The sequence below is a fragment of the Strix aluco genome, chromosome 19, assembly GCF_031877795.1.
Source record: "Strix aluco isolate bStrAlu1 chromosome 19, bStrAlu1.hap1, whole genome shotgun sequence".
NCBI lineage: Eukaryota > Metazoa > Chordata > Aves > Strigiformes > Strigidae > Strix > Strix aluco.
The window spans coordinates 4925739-4946663 of record NC_133949.1 but is presented as its reverse complement, the minus strand read 5'-3'; the positions used below and the strand labels follow the sequence as shown (position 1 = coordinate 4946663).

The 20925-nt window shown below is 46.8% G+C and overlaps 1 protein-coding gene across 3 annotated transcripts in view; it reads right to left on the bottom strand.

Annotated features, from left to right (window-relative positions):
* Positions 1 to 18815, bottom strand: part of CALN1 (calneuron 1) — a 130006-nt gene extending 111191 nt beyond the window's left edge. For 2 of the 3 annotated variants that reach the window (XR_012625751.1, XM_074845329.1), the window contains exons 1-2: positions 16821 to 16900; positions 3977 to 4101 (exon numbers count right to left, since the gene is read on the bottom strand). Coding sequence is in view for 2 of the 3 variants with exons in the window: in XM_074845329.1 (XP_074701430.1) it covers positions 3977 to 4094 (118 nt within the window). In the remaining variant the exon portion in view is untranslated. Of the gene's footprint in view, positions 1 to 3976; positions 4102 to 16820; positions 16901 to 18511 lie in introns of those variants that run through there. The other variant, XM_074845330.1, reaches the window with a different exon arrangement.
* Positions 18816 to 20925: the final 2110 nt, after the last annotated feature.

The following is a 20925-nucleotide window of genomic DNA, read 5'->3' as shown; positions in this document are numbered from 1 at the left end:
GGTTCACATTTGAGTTTTCTCTGCAAGTCACTGACTACCACGTATTTCAGAGATACTTTTTGCAAAGCCTACTTATAATGCATGTGCCTCCCTTCAGGTGATATTTGTCAGATTCCTACTATGGAAATGTTTTTACCTCCTGACAATACCCTTTAGATAGTGCCTATGGAGGTGGATGACTCAAGCTTGACATGATGATTTCCATCCACCATTTTTTATTAAAAATACTCCTAGCGGTTTGTAATGTGAAAACAGAAGCTGGTTTTAAAAGGGATGTGGAAACCACAGAGTATGCACAAACTGTGCCACAATTTTATGTCAACCAACAATAGCCAGAAAATCTATATGTAAAACTTCCCCCCAACCTTAATTTATAATCTCATACATAGAAACCAAGAAGCATATGGCAATAACATCCATCTGAGATCCCACTGTACTTCATGGTCCCTAAGAGACAGGTTATGGATGGCCTGCCACTTTCAACTTCAACAGTTACTGGATGTTACAAAGTTAAGTATCGTCTAATATAGCTTTCTGCAAGTTAATTCCTTTTGTGATGGTGACAGCTTCTAAAAACCTTCACGCTACTACAGAACCACAAATAGCAAACACCACTGCTAGGAATAGACAAGCCATCAGCAGAGTGACCTGTTATCTCTCCAGGCTCTTTCTTTGCTGCCAGCATAGTATTTAAGGCAGGATGGAAAAAAACAGTGCGGAGTTAAAGTCGACAGATGGCTGATGCAAGTCGGAAAAGTTTTCATAGGAGAAAAATAACCAGTTGGAGAAGAGACAGAGCAGCACCCTAAGCACGCCGCTCTGAATGGCGCGCGTTCATCCAAAAACCTAGACTCCCTCCCCCTTATGTTACTTGAAGTCAGCGATATTTTTCATTTCCTGATCTCCATATTACCCTTCAGCCACCACCTGCGTGCTGCAAACCCAGAGTGTTTGTCGGTACTCGCTGCAGGGACGTGCAGGGGCAGACACGCTGCGTTTCAGCCAGGCTGCGCAGTGCCTTCGCCCTGCAGCATCCCAGAGCCCACACTTGCAGGAATCGTTCCCAAAGTGAACGGCATTGAGACATGCAATGCTAACCGTGAAAAAAGAAAAAAAAAAAAAAAATCCGCTGGCAAAAACCTGACAGATAAGGCACTTGTTGAAGCTGTGAGCGCAGAGGAGCGTTATAGAAAATTCCCATCGACTTCGCCAGCTTCAATAATAATTTAATATGTGTGACTGGAATTTCTCAATAGGCTGGAACTCCCTCAGGACCAAAATCTCATTGAAAAAGAAACCAAGAAGAATTTGGCATCTCTTTCCCAGCCTGTAAGATTAAATGCAAATATGTTATTGGCATCGAGTTATCACAGCTTGATATATCCACAAAGCTCCCATACACTGACATTAACTTCTCAAGGAGGAACATTTTGTTACCCTGAGATAGTTTATGCTTAAAGGCAGAAAGACTATTTCTGTTTTGGGTTTGGGCAGTGAACAGTGGTACCTTCACCAATCACCAGCAGCACACCCGGGCACTGATCTAGTATTAGTGACAAAACACAGTAAGATAGTGACTGCTGCCCTAGTATTACATAAAATTTCCAGTGGCCAGGCTGTACTCTGGTAGCTGGCACATAGAAAAGTATCTCCAGCTTCTTATGCTGCTCTGGCTTTAGCGGACACGAATCAAATCAATTCGGTACCACTTCTGTGTTTGCAGGTGGAAAAAAATGGCCTGAGGTTGAGCTTTTCTCTGCTAGGTTAAGAAGTGGGGCATATCTTCATGGCAAAGACACAAAGCCCTCGAAAATAGGTGTTTGTAAAGCAAAAGGCTGTCAAAAAAAAATATAACTAAATTCTAACAAGAAGCCTGTGCTTAACAGCCGCAGAATAAATGGATGATTAGTTAAAGATCTCTAACCATTCTTCTGAAGAACGAGGGGGATACTCTTTGTGAACAGAGATGAATGTACTCTGCTGCTCTCCAATTCAATGGCACAGTTATAATGGGGCACCGACCACATTAAATGGATGCAGCGCTCGCATTAGCAGCGACTCGGCTGCTGCCTTCTCAAAAGACGGCTCCTCTACACCTAATTCACTTCATTTGCCGTTAATTAACGGAGATGATCCACAGCCTCTCGAGTGCTGGTTTCTCCCTGGGGAAGGCGGGTCTGGCCGTGGGGCTGTGCTCCGCTGCCTCCCGCAGCTGCTGCCCCCACCCCGGAGCCGCCGGTGGGAAAGCAGAGACAAGAGGGCTTGGAAAGCTTGCAGATCACCCAACGTGGCTCGGGCTGACAGCAGGGAGACACGGGAAGGATGGAAATGAGACTGGGCTTCCTTCCCATGTCCAGCCACAGACCATTTCCATGCAGAAAGCAGGGGAGCAAATCAAGGACAAGTTTCCCTCATGCAACAGGGTGGCCCCGACAGTGGGTTGCAGCTCTGAGGCCACTTGAATCAGCTCTTGACACCAGTCTGCAAATTTCAAAGGCAATTTCAGCAGATGTGCTCTAATCAGGTTAGACATAGCAGAAAAACCCTTGTTCTCTGCATTTGGAATGAACTGCAAGACCTCATCCAACATCCTCATGTCTGCTCAGCCAACCCCTGTTATCCTGAACAGGGACAACAGCCACGCTTCACCTTGCAACATAATCTGTCGTCTATAGGATGCACAGAAGCTAAGCCAGTTCAGGTCTGCTCACCAACTCAAATCTTTAAGCGAAGCTTCTGTAACTCAGGAGAAGAGCCCAGAAGATGCCTCTGCAGTCCTTGTGTTCCTGGGGTCTTAGCTAAGCTGCACTGAAAGTGGTTTCTCATGTTGCATCTCTCACCTGGACTGTGTTCAACACATACTCATTAGGAAGAGGAGAAGCAGTTACAAATACTCAGCAAACGCTGTTTGTACTTAAGATAAGTTAATGTAAATCTCACAAAACCAAATCCAAAGGCTCCGAAGTTGAAAAGGCTTGAAAACTAGTCTGATTTACCAAAGCACAGGTGAAAAGGGGGAGGGTGGGCAGAAATGTTGGCCTTCTGTTTTGCCAAAATGCCTCCAACCTGTCCTGGAAGGACCATTTCCACCTTGCACCATTCCCTTGCTCATTTCCTCATCAAGTTCTCCATCAAGACCATTGATTATGATCATGGCTTGTACCAAATGTCCACTGGGAAGCAAACCAAGAGCTTCAATTTGTTCCACAGCCCTCAAAGACCAGCTGTCCACAATATTAACTTTTGCTTAGAAATGACCCTGGTAAGCCACAAATTGCCTACGAAAGAGACCTTCCCACCAGGAACCAGACTGTGAGTCTACCTGGCCTCACATCCCGTCTGCAGGGCAGAAGGGATTAGCAGCAACCAGCTTCTAGGGAGGAAATTATGGTATTCTACAGGCAGCAGATGTAGACAACCTTCCTGGTAGCCTCTGCCAGCCTGAGGCTGATCTGTGCTCCAAATCACTGACCTGGAAAAGGGAACTTTAAAGCTCTTTTCAGCTTCTTAAACCACAAGCCACCTTCATGCATCTTGTTATATTGAGACACAGAGAGAAACTACACTTTTGAAAGGCCACAAGGCAAATGAGAAGATTTTCTAGGAAGACAGATTCAGCTCTGCAGGTTCCCAGGAAAGGCTAAAGACATCTTTATAAAAAGATATTAGCCTAACTTTTGCTCTTGCCAAGTTTTGCCCATAAAAAGCAGCCTTACTCTTTCAAAAAGCTGCCTTATTTCTAGGCAGAAGGATAAAATCTGAGGCTAAAATCAGTCTACAGCTCTCAACATAACTTTGGTCAGGGACCTTTTCTTTGTCTCTGATCTGCTGAGCCATCTCACTTCTGACCTGCGTTTTGATCCTTGTTTCATGGGGAGCATACCTCCAGTTACTGCACGGAAACACTGCAGAGAAGGTGAAAACAAGTCTTTTCCCATTCCCAGCCCCTTTGGAAAACCACAAGGACGTTGCTCACCATCCAGTTCCTCCACGGAGATATTTGCTAGCTGTTCACTGTCACTGCCAGCGGAGAGCGAGCGGTTCAGGTAGTTGCCCTTGTACAACAAGCCAGCTGTTACATGGTGGAATGGCATCTTCTCCCTGGGTACAAGAGAAAAGGGAAGACAAAGGCTTAGTTTAATTATTTGTCTTTGTTTTATCTGAATAGTACAATAGCCTGCCTTGAAAGAGTAGCTGGACCAAAGCATCCTACACCAGGGAATGCGCACTGAAGTTGGGTGCATGACTGATGGATTGCAGATTTTATTTACTGTCTAAGACAGGACCTAAACAAATAAACAAAAAGCAGCAGCTTCTTCTTTATGCCGAACAAGTTGGCAGAGACAGAACAGCGGTGCCTCAGGAAAGTATGAGTCTCTAGCTCTCATACTACAGCTTTCAGCCTAGAGATTTGCTATTTGATAATAATTATATAGTGCATAGTGGTCTACATTGACATGCAATTAAAAAGTCATAGGATCCAGCAGCACGACTGTCAAAGCCATGCAAGAGTCTGGACACCAGCTCTCAGACCCTGCTCTGGAGCACCCAGATCCCTAAGATGGTTCAACCCCCACTGCCCAGAACACCCATGCTGAGCGAGACGCGTGTCACACCAGTGCCTCCGCTCCAGGCTCAGTGGCCCTCGCTGAAAGAAGAAAATTCACATTCAAGCAGGGCCCAACAAAGAACATTTTCATCTCACAAATATGACAGCTACGGAAAAATACTGCTCAATGGGAGGCTGTAGCAGAAAAGTGTTTGCAAACTTAGCAGGTATAAACACCGCAGCCTAGTGAAGGGCAGCCATCTGCACAGACAAAAGTGGAAATTACTGTCAGCAGCACTTACACATTGATTTAGGATACACAAGAAAGAAGCAAGTTTGCCAAAGTCAATTGAAATATTAAGAGGAAGATTTGTCATACCCTTGGCTGGTTTCAATCAGTGCAGCCCCATCATGGGCCTATTGCATTTTATACTGTACATTTCCAGCAGATATAAATCAGCAGAGTCAACAGAGCCACCCAGACATCAGCAGAGGATCTGGCCCAGGGTCTCCGCAGGGGCTGGAAGGTGGCCAGGACACGCTGGGCAGTACGGTTTGGAACGGACCATTAATATAAATTTATATGGCAACTTTGGCAGATCTCACTCACACCAGTGGGGGACACAGCCCTTGGAAACAAACTCCAAGGGCATTCTCACTACAGCCATGCCAGGACATCAGCTTGCTTTGCCATAAAGAAATAAGTGCCACCTACTGAATAGTTCTCCAGCCAACACTACAATTACAAGGATGATCTGGCTCTTACTCAGCCATATGTTCTTACCACAGTCAATAAAATAAATATATATATACATATCAATGCATTAATTTTGTAACAAATGCCTTCTTGCCTCACTGAGTTAGTAAAAGCTTTAATAGACTCACCAAGAGCAAACTAAACTCGAGACCCAGGAAAGCAAAGAAGAAAAGCCATGAGGTTTCTCTTGCACTGCTTAGCACGTACCTAGAATTTCTCTTGCAGTAATTATGTAAATAAATCCTAATCGTAATTTTAAGTATTTTTATTTGGGAGCCAGTTTCTTCAGCAGCACATTAGAAACCGTAAACAAGGTTTTCTTTTTCATTAAGCATATCTGTAATTTCCCAGCACTTGCCAATTAATGTATTTCATTCTGATATATTGCTCACTCTGACATATTGCTCTGCACTAAGATGGGAATTTTACCTACCCACAGGGAGACACACAGGCGACACCAGCTTTGGTACTGCTCTAGGTCCTGACAACCAGGGCTGGAGAGACACTTCCAGCCCTTTGCACCATCTTCATTAGCTGCCAGGCCCACCACAAAGTATTCAGGCAGCGATCGATCCATGTTTTCTCTCGATAATCACACGTGCAATGTAAAAGCAATTACACTGATTTTCAAAACCCTATCAAATTAAAGAGATTTAAATTTAACACCTGCAGCAGCCCAGGCGGAGCTTTGGATGAGCTTGCACTGCAAATGCGGCATGTGAGGAGCCCATGGGGCTGAGGACTGATGCCAGCACCCACCTGCCCTGGCCCCTGGGCAAAGGGAGCTCAGCCCCTCGCATTCCCTGAGCTCACCCAAGGTCAGAATAGCTGCAAGCCATGGATTTAGGTGCACTAAAGCATTTCTGAAATAATTTTCTGCACCTTTGCTTCTACAACCACTAAAAAAAAAAAAGACAACGCATCTCCCCTGAGGGCTGAAGAGCTTAGAATCAGCTCCCACCTGCGATCCTGTACTGCATTTTAGTACTGGGGGGGACCCATGATATCCTAGACTGAGAAATCCTGGATTAAATTCTACTGCCTAGGTATATTATTTTTTAAAAAATTGCAATATTATTCAACAGAAACCCTGCAGAGCTGCTGGAATTCAGCAGCTCTCAGCCTGCCTCCAGTTTTAACAAGAGATGCTCAAAACTGGACCAGCAGCAGCTCCAGCACCAGATGTCCAAACAAGGATGTGCAGCCACGCTTCAGGAGCACTCAGCAGCCTGCAGACGGCAGCCTGCTGTCAAACCGAGCCTGCACGGTGGGAAAAAATGTCAAAAAGGGGCATTGCAAAGTGTGGGTTGTGGGAGAGTTCCTAAAGCAATGCACCACATTTTGCAAAGCACCCTATGTTGAAACACATACAATGATTAATGGAAATACGTAGGCTCCCGATGCCTGTCTGGGAGCAAGAGGTCTGTCCTAGCACAGCAGATTGGTCCAGGCTCGTTTTGAATTTAGCCAGAATGTCCGTGTTAGAAACACGGTAATCTCAAGCTTGCCTATGGCTGCTCCTTCCAGCGCCAGCTGAGACCCTGGGTAAACTCAAACCATAAGTGAACCGGTGTTGACAGGATCCATCCCACACCATGGTGATGCCCCTCCCGGGCACTCGGTCAGCAGCAGATGCTGGTGCCGGAGTGCAGGGTGCTGACAGCTTCCTATCTCTTCAACATGTTCGATTTGCAGCAATGTGCACTCACCTCCTCTGGATGGAAGCCAGGAAGATGCCCCGGCTCTTCCCCATTTTACAGAGCTGTACAACAAGCCTCCGAGCAGGCAGCTAAGCAGTGAGCTTTGCTCTCCATCTCCAAGCAGTCAAGACAGACACATTTTCCACTGAGCCACTTGCAAACTGAAAGCAGTTTTCAAAGGCATAGTGGGATTTTAGAGCAATGAAATCTCCTTGAATAATATCATGAAAACATTGACATTTAACCAAAAAGCCCTCAAAGAACCCATAAACATGTGTATGGAAATGTTACCATGGTACCTTGCCAAGGTTTCAGTCTCTGCGCCAAGCTCACCAGCAGGTTACATCCCCCGTAACGCCCGGCAGCAGCACTGCCAGCCTCGCTCTTTCCTTTCAACACAACCACATTTGTGAAATTTATAAGATGTTCGTAAGCAATTTGCCGTCAGGAAAAAAAGGCAGTTACACGATGCTCACATGTCTACGCTCACTCTGGTTTGCATTCTTCACCAGCTCTTGTGATATGTTTTTTAAAAAGGCTTTCAGACCCAATTGAAAATCCACACGACTGTTAAACTGGAAGGTTTAGCTTAAGTATCAGTCAACGAGATTGAATCAGGACCAATTTGTATTGACCTTGGATATCCCTTGGTGGTTACCAATTTGGAAAAGAGTTCTTCCTAACCTCTCTCCTATGTGCAGCACAAAATGATGCCCAGGAGTTGATCCTGGTTTTACAGCCTCAGGCACATAACACACAACATCATTTGCACTGCCTGGGTGTTATGCCTGGCCAGGACCGTGTATTTGCCTTCTCTATTCATCTGTAATTTGGTGGATCCTGGGCTGCTGCCCAGCAGGTTGTATGCCACCTGGACAAACAGATGTCAGAGCAGCCCCGCAGCTACTGCCCCATGGGTGTCAAACAGACCAGGCAGAAACAGTGCTGGTGGGGAAACATGGGAAAATGGTAAAACTGAGGTCTCCGTCTCTCCCACAAATCTGACTGAGGTTGAGCAGAAGGTTCAAGCTGATACTATGGGAAAACACACATACATGGGTGGACAAGGACGCACGTGCAGTACAACAGCGTAAGTTTCATTTTCTTAGGAAACCGGGCTAAAAAAAAATACAGGAATACATAGAAAATCCATGAAGCAACCAGATGGCAGGGAAACTGGAACAGTAACTGTAAAGTCCCCCAGCTCCCTCCAAAACCCTTTAAAAATTCATCAAATGAAGTAACGGTGTTAAAGATGCTTCTCCATGGGCAGAGCAACACTGTAACATGTAAGGCAAATAAGCGCCATGACTTCCAAAAAAATTATCTCATTTTTCCCAGAGCTGAATGATTGCCATTGTCTTTTCAGGTAGGCTCTGTAGCATCTAGCTGGATCCAAAGGCAAAAGCATAGCCAACAGACCCCTGAGTATCACCTGGGAAATTCCTGGGCTATTTAATCCTCCATGATCTGGGCACAACACATCAGTCAGGGGACACAACCAAATTTCCAAAGTCTTCATTGCTATCCCGATACATTTTCCTTCCCTTGCTGCCCATGCACCAGTCCCTTCCCTCTCTCCCAAGGAGGCAGCAACAGCTGATGGTGGTGGTTAACCCGTGCTCTCTGGCACGGGAGCGACTGAGCGGGACTAAATCCCCTTGTCTGTGTTTGTAGCCAGTATAGTTAAGGGAAGACAAGTCAAGAGTTTTGTTGCAGACACGTGGCTTTAGCAAAATCCTGCTGCTAGGAAGAGCACTAGGTCACTTTGTCCCTTATCACCTGCATTCACTGTTGCTAACAATAGCTTTAAAGATTATTTTTTTTTAATTTATTTTGTGCAAAAACTTGGCACCGCAAATGCAATATGAGCCCAAGCTACCAAAGGAAAGTCTGAAGGGCCCGAAGAGCCTCATTTTGGCATTGGGAGGAGCTCTGAGGATGCAGAGAAGGGGAGCAGATCGAGAGCTCTGTAATGAGGTGTGAGGATTTAATCTGCTGCAATAAAATGCAGAAGTCTTGTTTAATCAGTCTCAGTTCAGGTACGTAAAGAGTCACAGGAATGAAAGAGTGCTCAGGCATATGGCTTTTTCTGTAGCTACAAATCAATACAAGTGGGTCTTGGAAGGGCGCTTGGGATTGAGAAAAATAAGGTCTGGTGCATAGGAAGCCCTAAAAAAAAGCCCTAAAATTGATCCTCCCAGGTGGAAAGTTTGTATTTTCTGACTATTGATACCAATAAAGCCAAATCCCCCAAAACACATGGAAAGGCACATTTGGGCAATATATAAACAGATCTATTGCAGGAAGAGAAAGACAAGAGCCTCCTTGCTACCAGTCCGCTGCTGCAGCCTGCACAGAGCAGTAAACACACCGGACCGTTTTTGAAAGCCAAATTTCCTCAGACTGTAATGCAAAGTCATCGGGCTGTTAGTGCAAGTGAGCCCTAAAGCTTCCTCTGAATGGGTTTTTCTTTTACTTCTGGAAAACAGGAGTGCTCCCACTTTCTGGGACGAGGGCAACTTATCAGAAGCTAGATGCAGCATTTACACACATGATATTTTCAGCAAATTAATCCATTCAGATTGATTTCATACCTTTTACAAGGATGTATGGACTGCAAACATGAGACCTTAATCCACAGCGCACACACATGGTGGTGGTACAGGTACAGACTAAAACTGGCCCCCAGGACCACTTTCAGCCCTGACCCTCCATACCCACATGTGCCCTCGTCCTTATCACACCTGGCATTCGTGATGTGATTATTTATTGGCATAAGCCTAAGAAAATATTCCCCTATTTCAGACAATGACCAAGAAAATGGAGATCTCCTTACTGGTAGATACTGGGTTGGGATGCAAGCAATAAAGTTCCCCATGGTGATCAGTGAGTAAAAGGACTTGACAAACCTTAGACCATTTTCAACATTCAAGGATGTAACTGGAAAAAAGAGTCCTCTGAAATACAGAAAAGAAGGTCTGAGTAACAAGCCTAATGGATGTAGTGCCACAGAGGCACTTCACGAGCGACAAACTTCCAGGTTCGAGGACTACAAAGCAATAGGAGTTTCACATGGGTTTGTGCTGGTTTTTTCCCCACCTTCTCCAGAAAATTTGAAATTAAAAAGAAGAGGAAGGTCACTTCAAAGGACATCACATCACTAAACAACTGGTGCTTCACAGCTGCCTTTGAATTCTGCATGGCAAAAAGGAAGAGCTGTGGATGCCAGGTCAAGTATAAAATACATACATTTCTTTCTGAAAGCTGAACATGTGAGAACACAGTGGGACAGTTTTAAACCATAGTTGTGGTTTGTTATTTTTTAACTATGGCCTAGGCTGATCCTCAGTTTAAACTGCAGGAGAAGACTGCAATGACTCGATAGCTCTGTATCTCCAGGGCAAGCACATCACACACTAAGGGGATGAAGACCCCTTTCCATTCCCAAACAGGCTTAAACCTGCATAATTAAAGAACAATCATAATCAACTCACCAGCATTTCACCCATTCACCCAAGCTCCTCTTAGCCCCCAAACTCATCCTCACCTTTTGCAGCCAGCAATCCCAAGCTTTTTTGCTGACCTCTCCCAATTTCTGCCACTGAGCCACTTTCTGCTACTGCTGCCCCAGCCTCTGGCTGCAGGGGTTGAATTTAGCCAGGATTAGTAAAAAAAATTCCATCATAAACCACAGGTGTTTTTGAAAGCTTCTGAGTGATAATGAAAAGTAAAATAAATGTCAACAACACACCAAAGATCTCTGAACATTCTGCACTTCCCCCTCTAGTAATTGTAGCTCCTCTACAAGACAGCAGGACCCATGGCAGGCATCATCCAGGGGCTTCCAAGAAAGGGCTGTTTGAGGACATTGTAAGAGTTTATGAGAGGAAAACAATGCAGACTACTAAAAAGCTCTAAAATCTCAAGGCGAAGGGCTTCTGTGGTGGGAAGCTGAAGGCTATAAACATGCAAATTGGAAATTAAGTGAGAGTTTTTAATGGCAAAGGTGATTAACCACCGGAACAGACTGCCAGAACAAGTGACACATTGCTGTCTCCTGGACAAGACCAAACGCCTTGCTGGAAGACACATTTTAGCCAAGCACAAGCTACTAAGACTGGTATTGGAGTTAACGGGGTGAAATCTAATGGCTTGTGATATATTGTTTTCCAGATTAGGTGTTCTGACACTCCTCCTGGGCCTTAAAAACCATGCCATGGTGAAGACACCCCGAGGGGCTGAGCAGCATCGGTGCCGAGATGAGAACACGTGCAGCTGACAGACCTGCCAGCTCCCTCGGCGCTGTCCCAGGCACCTTCCACCTCACCCTAATTTCATTTTTCCTTGCCAAAACTGTCCGGTTAATACTCCCAAGGGGAGCAGTGACCACCCTGTGCCTACCTCCAGGGACTCCTCCTTGCCAGCATGCAGCGGGGGCTCCTCCAGCCCTCCCCTGCTCCCCGCAATCGGCTTCCCCAGCGCTCAGGAGATGGGGGTACAGACAAAGTCAACACTGAGCACGTTTAGCTGAGCATACATCGCAGGTCAGCGGTGCAAGCGGGCTTTGTACCATCATCCACATCTGCTCAGACCATTACACTAACCCCTCAACAGTCAAAATACCAGATTTCTCTTTCTCTGGAATACTGAGCGCTTTTTTTTCCGAGTGGAAGAACACAAGAAGATAACACAGAACTAACTGATGGCATAGGGTACCAAGGTCCGTGTTGGCAGTAAAAGTATTGCAGAGCTTTTAGCTGAGATGAAGAGAATGTCAAAACAGCGAGGAAATGTCACTTGTGCATCTTCAGCCCCCCATAACGCATTTCTAACAGGTTTCCCTGCTCTGTTTAACTGTTTTCTCCTCCACTCACAACGGTTGAGTCTTTGCCTTATTGAGAGTGTCTCCAGGACAGTTTTCTGGGCATGCTTCTGTTCATTTACTCATGTCCAGTTGCCTTCACAGGCATAAATCAGACATGAAGACATTATTAGCAGCAATTCCTGGCACCCCCAGCACACTGAGCAAGCATCCTATTTAAGAAAACAATATACAATGGATTATTCATAACAGACTGAGTGCGTCACAGATGAGTAATTATAAACATGAAATATATCAATAATGACAATTCTTACAGCAGATTTAACAAAGTAACACACTACAAATAGACTGCTGGTTGATTATGTATTATTAATGAAATGCCAAAACATTTAGGTTTTTTAACAGGACAATTAATTACTCCAAATAAATATGACTTATGCTAGGCCTCTTCTTTAAAGGAGGCTTTTGGACTTCTGGTGAGGGTTATTTTTTAAAAGCAATAGCTGATGGTTCCTACAGAAAGTTCCCTAGGAGCTATGAGGACTGGAGCCATCAACATATACAAATGAGCCAAAAGGTAATTAAAGAGGTGAGGGTAACCATAACACTGGAATAATTTTCTTATAAATTGAGGTGGATCAGAGTGTACGATTCAAACCAAGATACGCTCCAAGCACTTCCCCACTGCAGACATTCAGGACTATTCGTTTCCTCGGGAAAGTGTCCATACACTTACTACGGCCCAGCTTTAAGAGAAGATCCAGACTTAAAAAGAGGATCCCAGTTTCTTGGTGGGAGATGGTCAACTGACTCAAAGGAAGACCTGCCCCAACAGAAAGTTTCCAGAGCCACCAGCCTGGTTATTATTAACTGCTATTAGGCCAGGAACAGGCTATGGTGAGAAAGAGTTCAGAGACTGTTGTGCTCAGGCGCCACTTCATGCAGAAAACTGGAATTACCAGCTGCCTTTGGGCACACGGAACTTGCAGCACTTCTGCAGATGGTGGCCAGGGCGTCCATCAAACGGTGCACTGTCCACCCAGAGCAGCTGTTTAACACCAACCTCTGCACTATTTAGCTGCTTATGGGAAGAGTATAGAGGTAGATCTCAAACCTGCAATGACCTCTATACGTGCCCAGCGCTCGTCAGGAACGGACCTCCTCCAAGGGGTAAGCCCTGGAGTTCTGATGCTGCAAAGTACTGAAGCATTCCTTGGACTCAGAGGGATCTGAGCACATGCTGGAGCGCCTCGTTGTCCAAGACCTTAATTCACGAGAAACCAGATCCTATCAGAGAGAGCTGAGCTGCCTTGAGAAAGTCTGCACTTCTTTCTTTGCGAGCTACCGGTCTTTGGGAGATTATAGTAAAGCTGTTCCAATAAACCAAAATGGTCATTTCCTGCTGGAGCACAGTATTTAGCTCTTGGGGTGGCACAAATTACAGCATCCTTATTTTTATTTCAGTATTTATTTGAAGGAAATGTACAACAGAAATCTGATGCTGGCTGTATTTTAAACCCATGAGCACTCTGTAAACAAGCTAGACCCAGAGAGATTTGCATGTTTCTTCTTGAAACATAAGGAGAACCAGTGAGACAGAATAATTGAAAACAGTTATGGAGACTTCATTTTCTTGTTTTTCCTGGGATTTGCTCTTGGGCTGGCTGCTCCCAACCTTAATACCTGACAGGGATGATCAACTATTTGGAATCTCATTTGCATAATAGTTGATGTGCCGACAACTCTCCATGGGGAAATCACTGCCCTGGCAGAGGTCAACAATATGCAGAAAAAAACAGTGTAGCAAGGGCCTTTTTCTTAAACCACAGTTTTTAAAAGGGGTCAGAGCAGAGTACCTAAGATCAAGGATGAATACATAAATATATCTCAAAGAACACATTACTGTGACATCCTTGGTAGCCTCTAGATATGTCCTCAAACCCTTTGAGAAGCTTGCCAATTAGCAGCACGAGGATGTCCGGGTCTTCACATGCATGCCCATGAGGCACACTTCCCTCAGGGCCGGGTGGGGGGCCCACAGCGATCATGGGAGGCGATGGCAAAACTCCAGTTAACTTCACTGGGACAGGTTGCAAGCATCAGCAGTGCTCATCCAAGCCAACAGGCTATTTACTTAGCTGTTTGCCTAAGGCTTTTCAGGATTGGGTAACCCTTCAAACTGATCGTATCTATGCAAACAGCTATGGTCCTGCAAATAGAGGAGAATGAAGAAAACCTCATTAAAGTGGATCAATCCCGGTGCAGGCAGAAGCTCACTGCAACTCATTAAGTTCACTGAGGTTCTGCCCTACTGACCTCTTTGCAGAATCAGGCCCCCGGCAGGAAGCGAACGCAAGCGCAAAGAGAATTTAGGTTAGGAAGGAATTAAGCCAAACTGGAATTTGTGCAAGGTATCAGTGGCAGCCGTTCCCGCCACTGAACAAGCTTCCAGCTTCTCGGGCTTGCTCACGTCATTGTTTAATGTGCCGGCATCAAGGATACAAAGATCCCAAGGAAAGTATTTGCACACAGATGCTCTCTCTACGCACTCGTGACCACCGCGCTGTCACCTGTGTCACCCCCTGCGTGCATCCTCCAGGACACTAAGTGACCACAGGCAAACCCAGTATCTGCTTGTGCCCTATTTAAAAGGCGAAGCAGCCAGATTTTGACCCTTTCTGCATTTATAAATATCCAAAACCCTTCTGCAGATACCACGGGGATGAACTTCAGTAAACACACATGATGATGGAAATGCAGGAAGGGTAAGGAAAAGGAACGACTCAGAGAGCCCCAAACCAACACCTCCACCAGCTCTCCCCAGCACTGCTGGGCATCGGTTCACTGCTGGGGGTTCAGAGACAAACACAGCAGCCGCCGTGCCTCAGCACCCCACTTTGCAACGCCTGCACCCTGGGAGGTAGCCACCGAAGCTGCTGGGATGCCAGCGCAGCGGGGTATGGCTACAGGCAATGAACAGCATGGATCTGAAACCTCCATCCGGGTTAAATGGCTCGATAATGTATGAAAAAGGGAGATATATGCTGCCTGAAAGCTTCAGCTATGAAGAGACCTAATGACAGTATGCAGTGCAGACGCTTAAGGTTTTCTTTTATCATGCTGTAAAAATGTACATACAATTATGCCCAGTAAGCCTCCACAAGCAGATATTAAGTTCAAGGAATGAGAGGGCAGTTTTAGAACCACCCACTGAATTTCTATACATTTTCCATGTCCTGCCCATGACTTCAGGTTGAACAGACTAAATCCACACTGTGGCTTTAATTACCACTGCTTAATGTCTTTATTCTGAGAAACATTTTCACATTTTAGTGCTTTTATCAAAGTAGACTGCATTTAATTAAAAGCAGACCTATAAAACAGTTTGTTTCTATTGCCCTCTTTTCATGATAGCCCAAGTACTATTGCATAATACCCAGTATTTACTTTAGTTTCTTGCTTACACTTTTAACACTAACCACATTCACAGGTTAAAAATACAATTAAAGCCTACCCAGTCTTGCAAAGCTTCTCCATATGTATCAGTTCACCCAGTTAACAGCTGAGCTAACTAATATATCTTTAGCTGTGGACTGTATAAAAACTGAATAAAACTGACTTGGTATTGTTTACAGACTCATAAAAAATAATTTCAGTTTACCTTAGCAAGCCACCTGGCTAAAATGAACACTCTCAGACCCATTCGACATTCCCAAAATATTCTAAAAGGGCTCTGGCTGTTTCATTTTACATCTCCTAATAGATTGCCTGCCATATTTCATGCTGAATCAATAAAGTTATATGTGCACAAATCGACTAAAATGATGTTTGCTGGTATTTCTAATACAAATAGTTTCTCAGTGGGTATTTTCTTCAGTTTACAACAATTCTGGAAGATAAAACATGCGTAGTACTACCATCTCGCTACTGGTCAAGCAATGATTTTGCTTAGAAATTAGGTCATTTAAAGAAAAATAAAATTACTTGCATTGCATTGTAACTTACAGGGGAAGGCTTTCTGGAGGCTGTGTGAGATGCATGGGACCAGCCATTTAAACGTACCAAGACCAGGCTGGGATTTAGTCTGTTGAAGGAAAGCCTGGACAAGTGGCCACAAAAATGTTGTTTATATATCCATCTATATTTATATATACCCATATATCATGATATGGTAGGAATAAGCTGCATCAGCATAGTCCTCAAGCACGTTATGATTGGACAAAAACTGCATGATAATGAAGTCAGAGAGTGTGTGAGTACGGAGAGAGGAGGTACGACCCCGTCTCCCCATGAAGCTAAGACAGAAAAAGGAGATTTTGTTTAAATTAGCATTTGTGCAAACTGTTTTTCTATAAGTGGGGTTTTTTCTTTTCTTTTTGCAAGACAAGTTTTGCCCTGGGATTCAATAGCAGGGCGACGCTTGCAAAGTGTTTTTGTTCCCTGATGAAATCCGTCAGTTTGCAGGATCGGGCCCCAGCCTGATCCTGCCCCACTGTAAAGTTAAGGGGAGATGTTGTGAGAACCAGATGAGGTCTACACACCACCAGAGAGCACAGGACCAGAAGCCAGCTCCTGCAGGATGGAGCCCTCCCCACAGCAGACCCCTGCGGTCCTTACGCTACCTGAAAGTTTCACCCAGTGCAGGGTTTGGCCTGGCTCCACCACCCTCCCCATCCCTCACCGCCTGATCAGGATTCTGCCCGGAGATAGACCAACTGGAGCCAGGGCAGAGTATTTATCTACAGGTGCAGTGCAGAGAGGGTTTATCTACCGGTACAGTGCATACTCTGAGGAAACAGTTAAGCATCCACAAAGACTCCAAAAACTGAAAAGATGAAGCTTCCCCTATCAAACCCTTCCCAGAAATAAACAGTCACACCACCACACATGCATGCCAGTGGGGAAAGGATGCCTGCAAAGACCCTCTCCCAGCCCGAAAGAAGCCAGCTGGAATATTCCTTGTTAAAAAATGGCATTGGGAGCTCTTACCTGGTAAAATTTGTATTCCCAGCTACCAGCACACCTACAGCACCAGGCTCTCAGGGGGCATCGCGCGAGGGTGCAACGGCAGATTGGTGCAGGTCATGGAAGTTTACAGCCAGAAGCAAAAAAAACCAAACCCAAAACAAAGCAAAAATATCCCCCAAAAGCCACAACATGACCCAAATGATATCCCTGCAACGGTTGTCTCGTTACAAACAAGATGAGATGAAGGAGGGGTTTTTACTTGCTCTGAGGCATCATATGGAGCTTAATCACAGGCAGTTACGTATATGGTTCTTTTGGCCTTCAATCAAGTGTGTCATTTCAGTGGCAGCTGCCTACGTGATGTAAGCAACATGGGTGATCCAGTCCTTTGCCAATCACGGCCTTGTGCAGCTATTTTACAGCTGAACAATGGGGAAATTCGATTTCCCAGGCAATGAGGAGGTCCTCTTGTAGTCCAGCAAGTACATCGAGCGAGACAGGATCACACACCTCTCCTCCGGCAGAGTTACAGGCAACCACAGCCCGGCCAGACCTCAGCGAGCTGCTCCCACAGCCGATCTCGTCCCACTATCATTTCCCGACGGAGCCCGTCTGCATCCCGACGACTTCCAACACACTCCAAAAGCCACCGAGAGCCGAGACAAGCTTGCAAGGCGCCCAATGAATTAGCGCGACACGGCGCGGCGTGTGCTAAGGGGGATGCAGCTGCTACATGGAAAACAGTAAAACTTGGTGGGTGGAAAAGGTCTGAGCTGCTGGTGAGTAACAGGAGAAACAGCTCACACTCAGGACACCAGCAAAGCACGGCAGCTCAGCCTTCCTTAATGCATTCCTTTCGCTGCTCAAGTGGGTAAATCAGGAGGCAATCACTGCAAATCAGGTATTAAATCTGGTGATTGAAATTATATCTGAAATAAAATGAGGCTGGGCTGAATACATTAAAGCTATTAGTAGGCATCTGGGCGACCAGGCAGGACTCTCTTTAGGAGTCTTTTGGTTGCTGACAGCGGCATCAGGAGGTGTTTGGGGCCAGATTCCTCCGTCGTGTACATTTGTTGATTTTGACAGATTCATTAAGACCCCATCTATTCAAACAGATGGCGGATGCTCCCTCTGCTCTGGGATCTTCATTCTTATCTAACTCCACAAGAGCAGGACACTGCATAGATACTGAGCGCTTATTACATCATCCACGGTATGAACGAGAAGAGGGCCCAGAAATTAAGAAAAAGGCTTTCTGGGCAGTAAAAGTGATGTTACACCGCTCCATGGCAACTTGTGTGCCCCTCTCCACAACCACGCTGTGTGTGTGTGTGTGTGTGTGTGTGTGCGCCCACAACCGCACACAGCCAAAGAAGGGGGGGGGGGCGGAAAAACCCCACCCGTGAACAAACCACACACGCGGAGGGGACGGGGTAACAAGTGCTCCCGTCAGTGGGGAGGGGATGAGCATCCACACCCGCAGACACCCCCCCTACACACACACTCCACCGCCACCCCCGGACCCGCTGCACCCCGCGGGGGACCGCTCCGCCGCCGCCCCGTCTAAGCAAGTCGGTAGGGCTGGACCAGCCCCCGCTCCGGTCAACAGGTCGGTCCCCCCGGGGAGCACCGGCTGCCCCCCCTCCGCGGGTGGGGGGCAGCCGGTGCTCCCCATTCTTCGCCGGGGTCTCACCCCCTCCTCGACTCACCTCTCCACCAGCCGGCTCCTCTGCCACAGGTTTGCTCAGCTCCTCTTCCCCCCCCCCCCCCCGCCCTCCTCCTCCTCCAGATCGCTCCTGGCCGAGTTATTCAAAGGAGGATGGAGGGAGGAGGCAGAGAGAGAGCTGGGCGGTGAGGATGGCGGAGCAAAAAAAAAAAACCACCACCAAAAAAAAAAAAAAAAGAAAAAAACCCAAAACCCAGTAAAATAATACTAATGATAATTAAAAAAAAGAAATAAAAAGAGGCAATGGCGAGCGCGGGGCGGCGCGGCGCGGCAGCGCGTTGCGGCTCAGCGCCCCATGGCCCCGCAGCCCCCGGCCCCGCCGCGCCGCGCCGCGCTCCCCCCGGCAGCCCCCGGCCAGGGCGGCGGCGCAGCGCCCGCCCGGGAAACACCCTCCGCCGCGGCCCACCTTGCGGCAGGGCCCCGCTAACCCCTTCCTCGCCGGCACCTCGGTGCCAGCCACCCCCTCATCCCACCCCCCAAACCCCCGAGGGATGCTGCGCGCAGGGGAGAGGGGCCAGTCTCCGGGTGCTCCATCCTCCGCCGGCTCCCCCCGCCCGTCTTTCCTCCCTCCCGGAGGCGACTGGGAAAGAGCACAACCCCAAATAGTCCCCGACCTGAAAGGAATCCCTAATGTGGGGCTGAGCCCCTTAGAAAGTTGGCTCCTCGAATGCTCTCCAGGTCTCTTTTTTTAGCATGAAGAGGGGGGTAAGCTGCCGGTTCTGTTTTCAAGAAACAGGAATGGAGGAGAAGAAACCATGTCTCCTGGGCTCCTCTGTGCATAAAGGTGTTCCTCTCCCTGAACCCAGTGTCCCAGCCCAGCCAGCCTGACCCTCTGTTTGATGCTGAGGAGGGCAGAGGAGCAGAGCAGGTAGCTACAAATCACGGATGCTGGCAGCTCCGAGGGGGGGGGTCCTGACTTCTCCAGAGTGAAAGAGCAAGTGCTTGAAGGAGTGCGCTTGTCCCGGCTTGCTGAGCATCTCCTTGGGCTTCTCAGCTGAGCTAAAACTACCACCGTGGGTCAGCCCGAGACACCTTTCCTTACTGCAGGCATCTTCGGGGGGTTACCAGAGCTCGGCGGAGCTCACCTGTCTTTCCAGTTCCCTTTCTGAATGCACCAGAGGCACACGCTCTTTGGATCACTGCCCAGTACCAGCAAACCCACCAAAAAAAAAAAAGCCATACCAGGGGACAGCTGGACCAGGGTACCTCCAGCGGGTGAAATTTAGCTAAAGACAATTTAGGCTAAATACATGGAGAGATGTTCTGACTGTGAAAGCAGTTGACTGCAGAAGAGTCTCTAATGGGAACCCAACACTCAACTAAAACTGTCTCGGTTGGATCCGGAAAACAGCCTGGAGAGCCACCCGGCATCTACGGCAACACTCCCACAGTCGTGTAAGCATTGAACAAAGCCTTCAGAATAAGTGTCAATTTTATGCCTCAAAGGTGTTTAATTCACATCCTGCCTGTGTTGCACTTTTCTGATGTAAAATCCTTCTTGTCTCCTTCCTTTCAGCCTCGTGGGTCATGCTGGGATTTTACCATCAGAAGGACTGTGATCACCAGCTCAGGAACCATGGGCAGAGGGATTTTTGCTTTCTCTGCTCCCTATGCAAACTAGAAATCCCATCTCTATTGATATTAAACAATTTTTGCTTCACCAGCTCAGCTGTCCTGCCCGAGGGTGGGATTTCTGCATCCCGCTGCCCCTTGCCCAGGGCCCGCACGCTGCCTGCTCACCAGGTCCTGGGCCCGGATGGAGACGCAGGAATTTAGCCGTGGTCTAAGTCCCTTATGAACCATCAGGGCTGTGCAGGCCCGGCTACATCCTGCAATTTTACCATTTTTATTAAGTTGCTGGCATTCCTGTGTCCAGCGAGAAGGTGATTCCTGTTCCAGCAACATGGCCCTCAGCATCATCAGTGGAAGGTGTATGATGGGACCAAACACTGCTTTATCAGGGAGAGACTGAGATCCATCTCTTCATGTCTTTTTAATTTATTTTTTCCTTGATCCATAAGGCAACTTTCACCTGTGACTCCCTCAGCTTCATCTGGGCTGCTTATGTGAGTGAAGTGGGGGCAAAGCCCCTCATTTGCAGAACATTATTCCCTGCCTTTAGCTAATTTCCTTTCCTTCAGCTCTGGAAGACATTAGCCAAAAAGGTTCCAACCTTCATGGCTGAAAACAGTAGCTGGAAAATCCATTAGGCTTATATATTTGTTATTAAAAATTGTTAAAGGACCGAGTTCTCATTAATACCTAAATATATCCAGAATATCTCCAAACTTCTGTCCGCATAAATAACACCAGCCAGTGGCCCTTTTCTCTTTTTCTTTGTTAAAATACGGAGCTGATTGTGTCAAACCCGCTGTTTTTAGGAAAATGTAGCAGAGC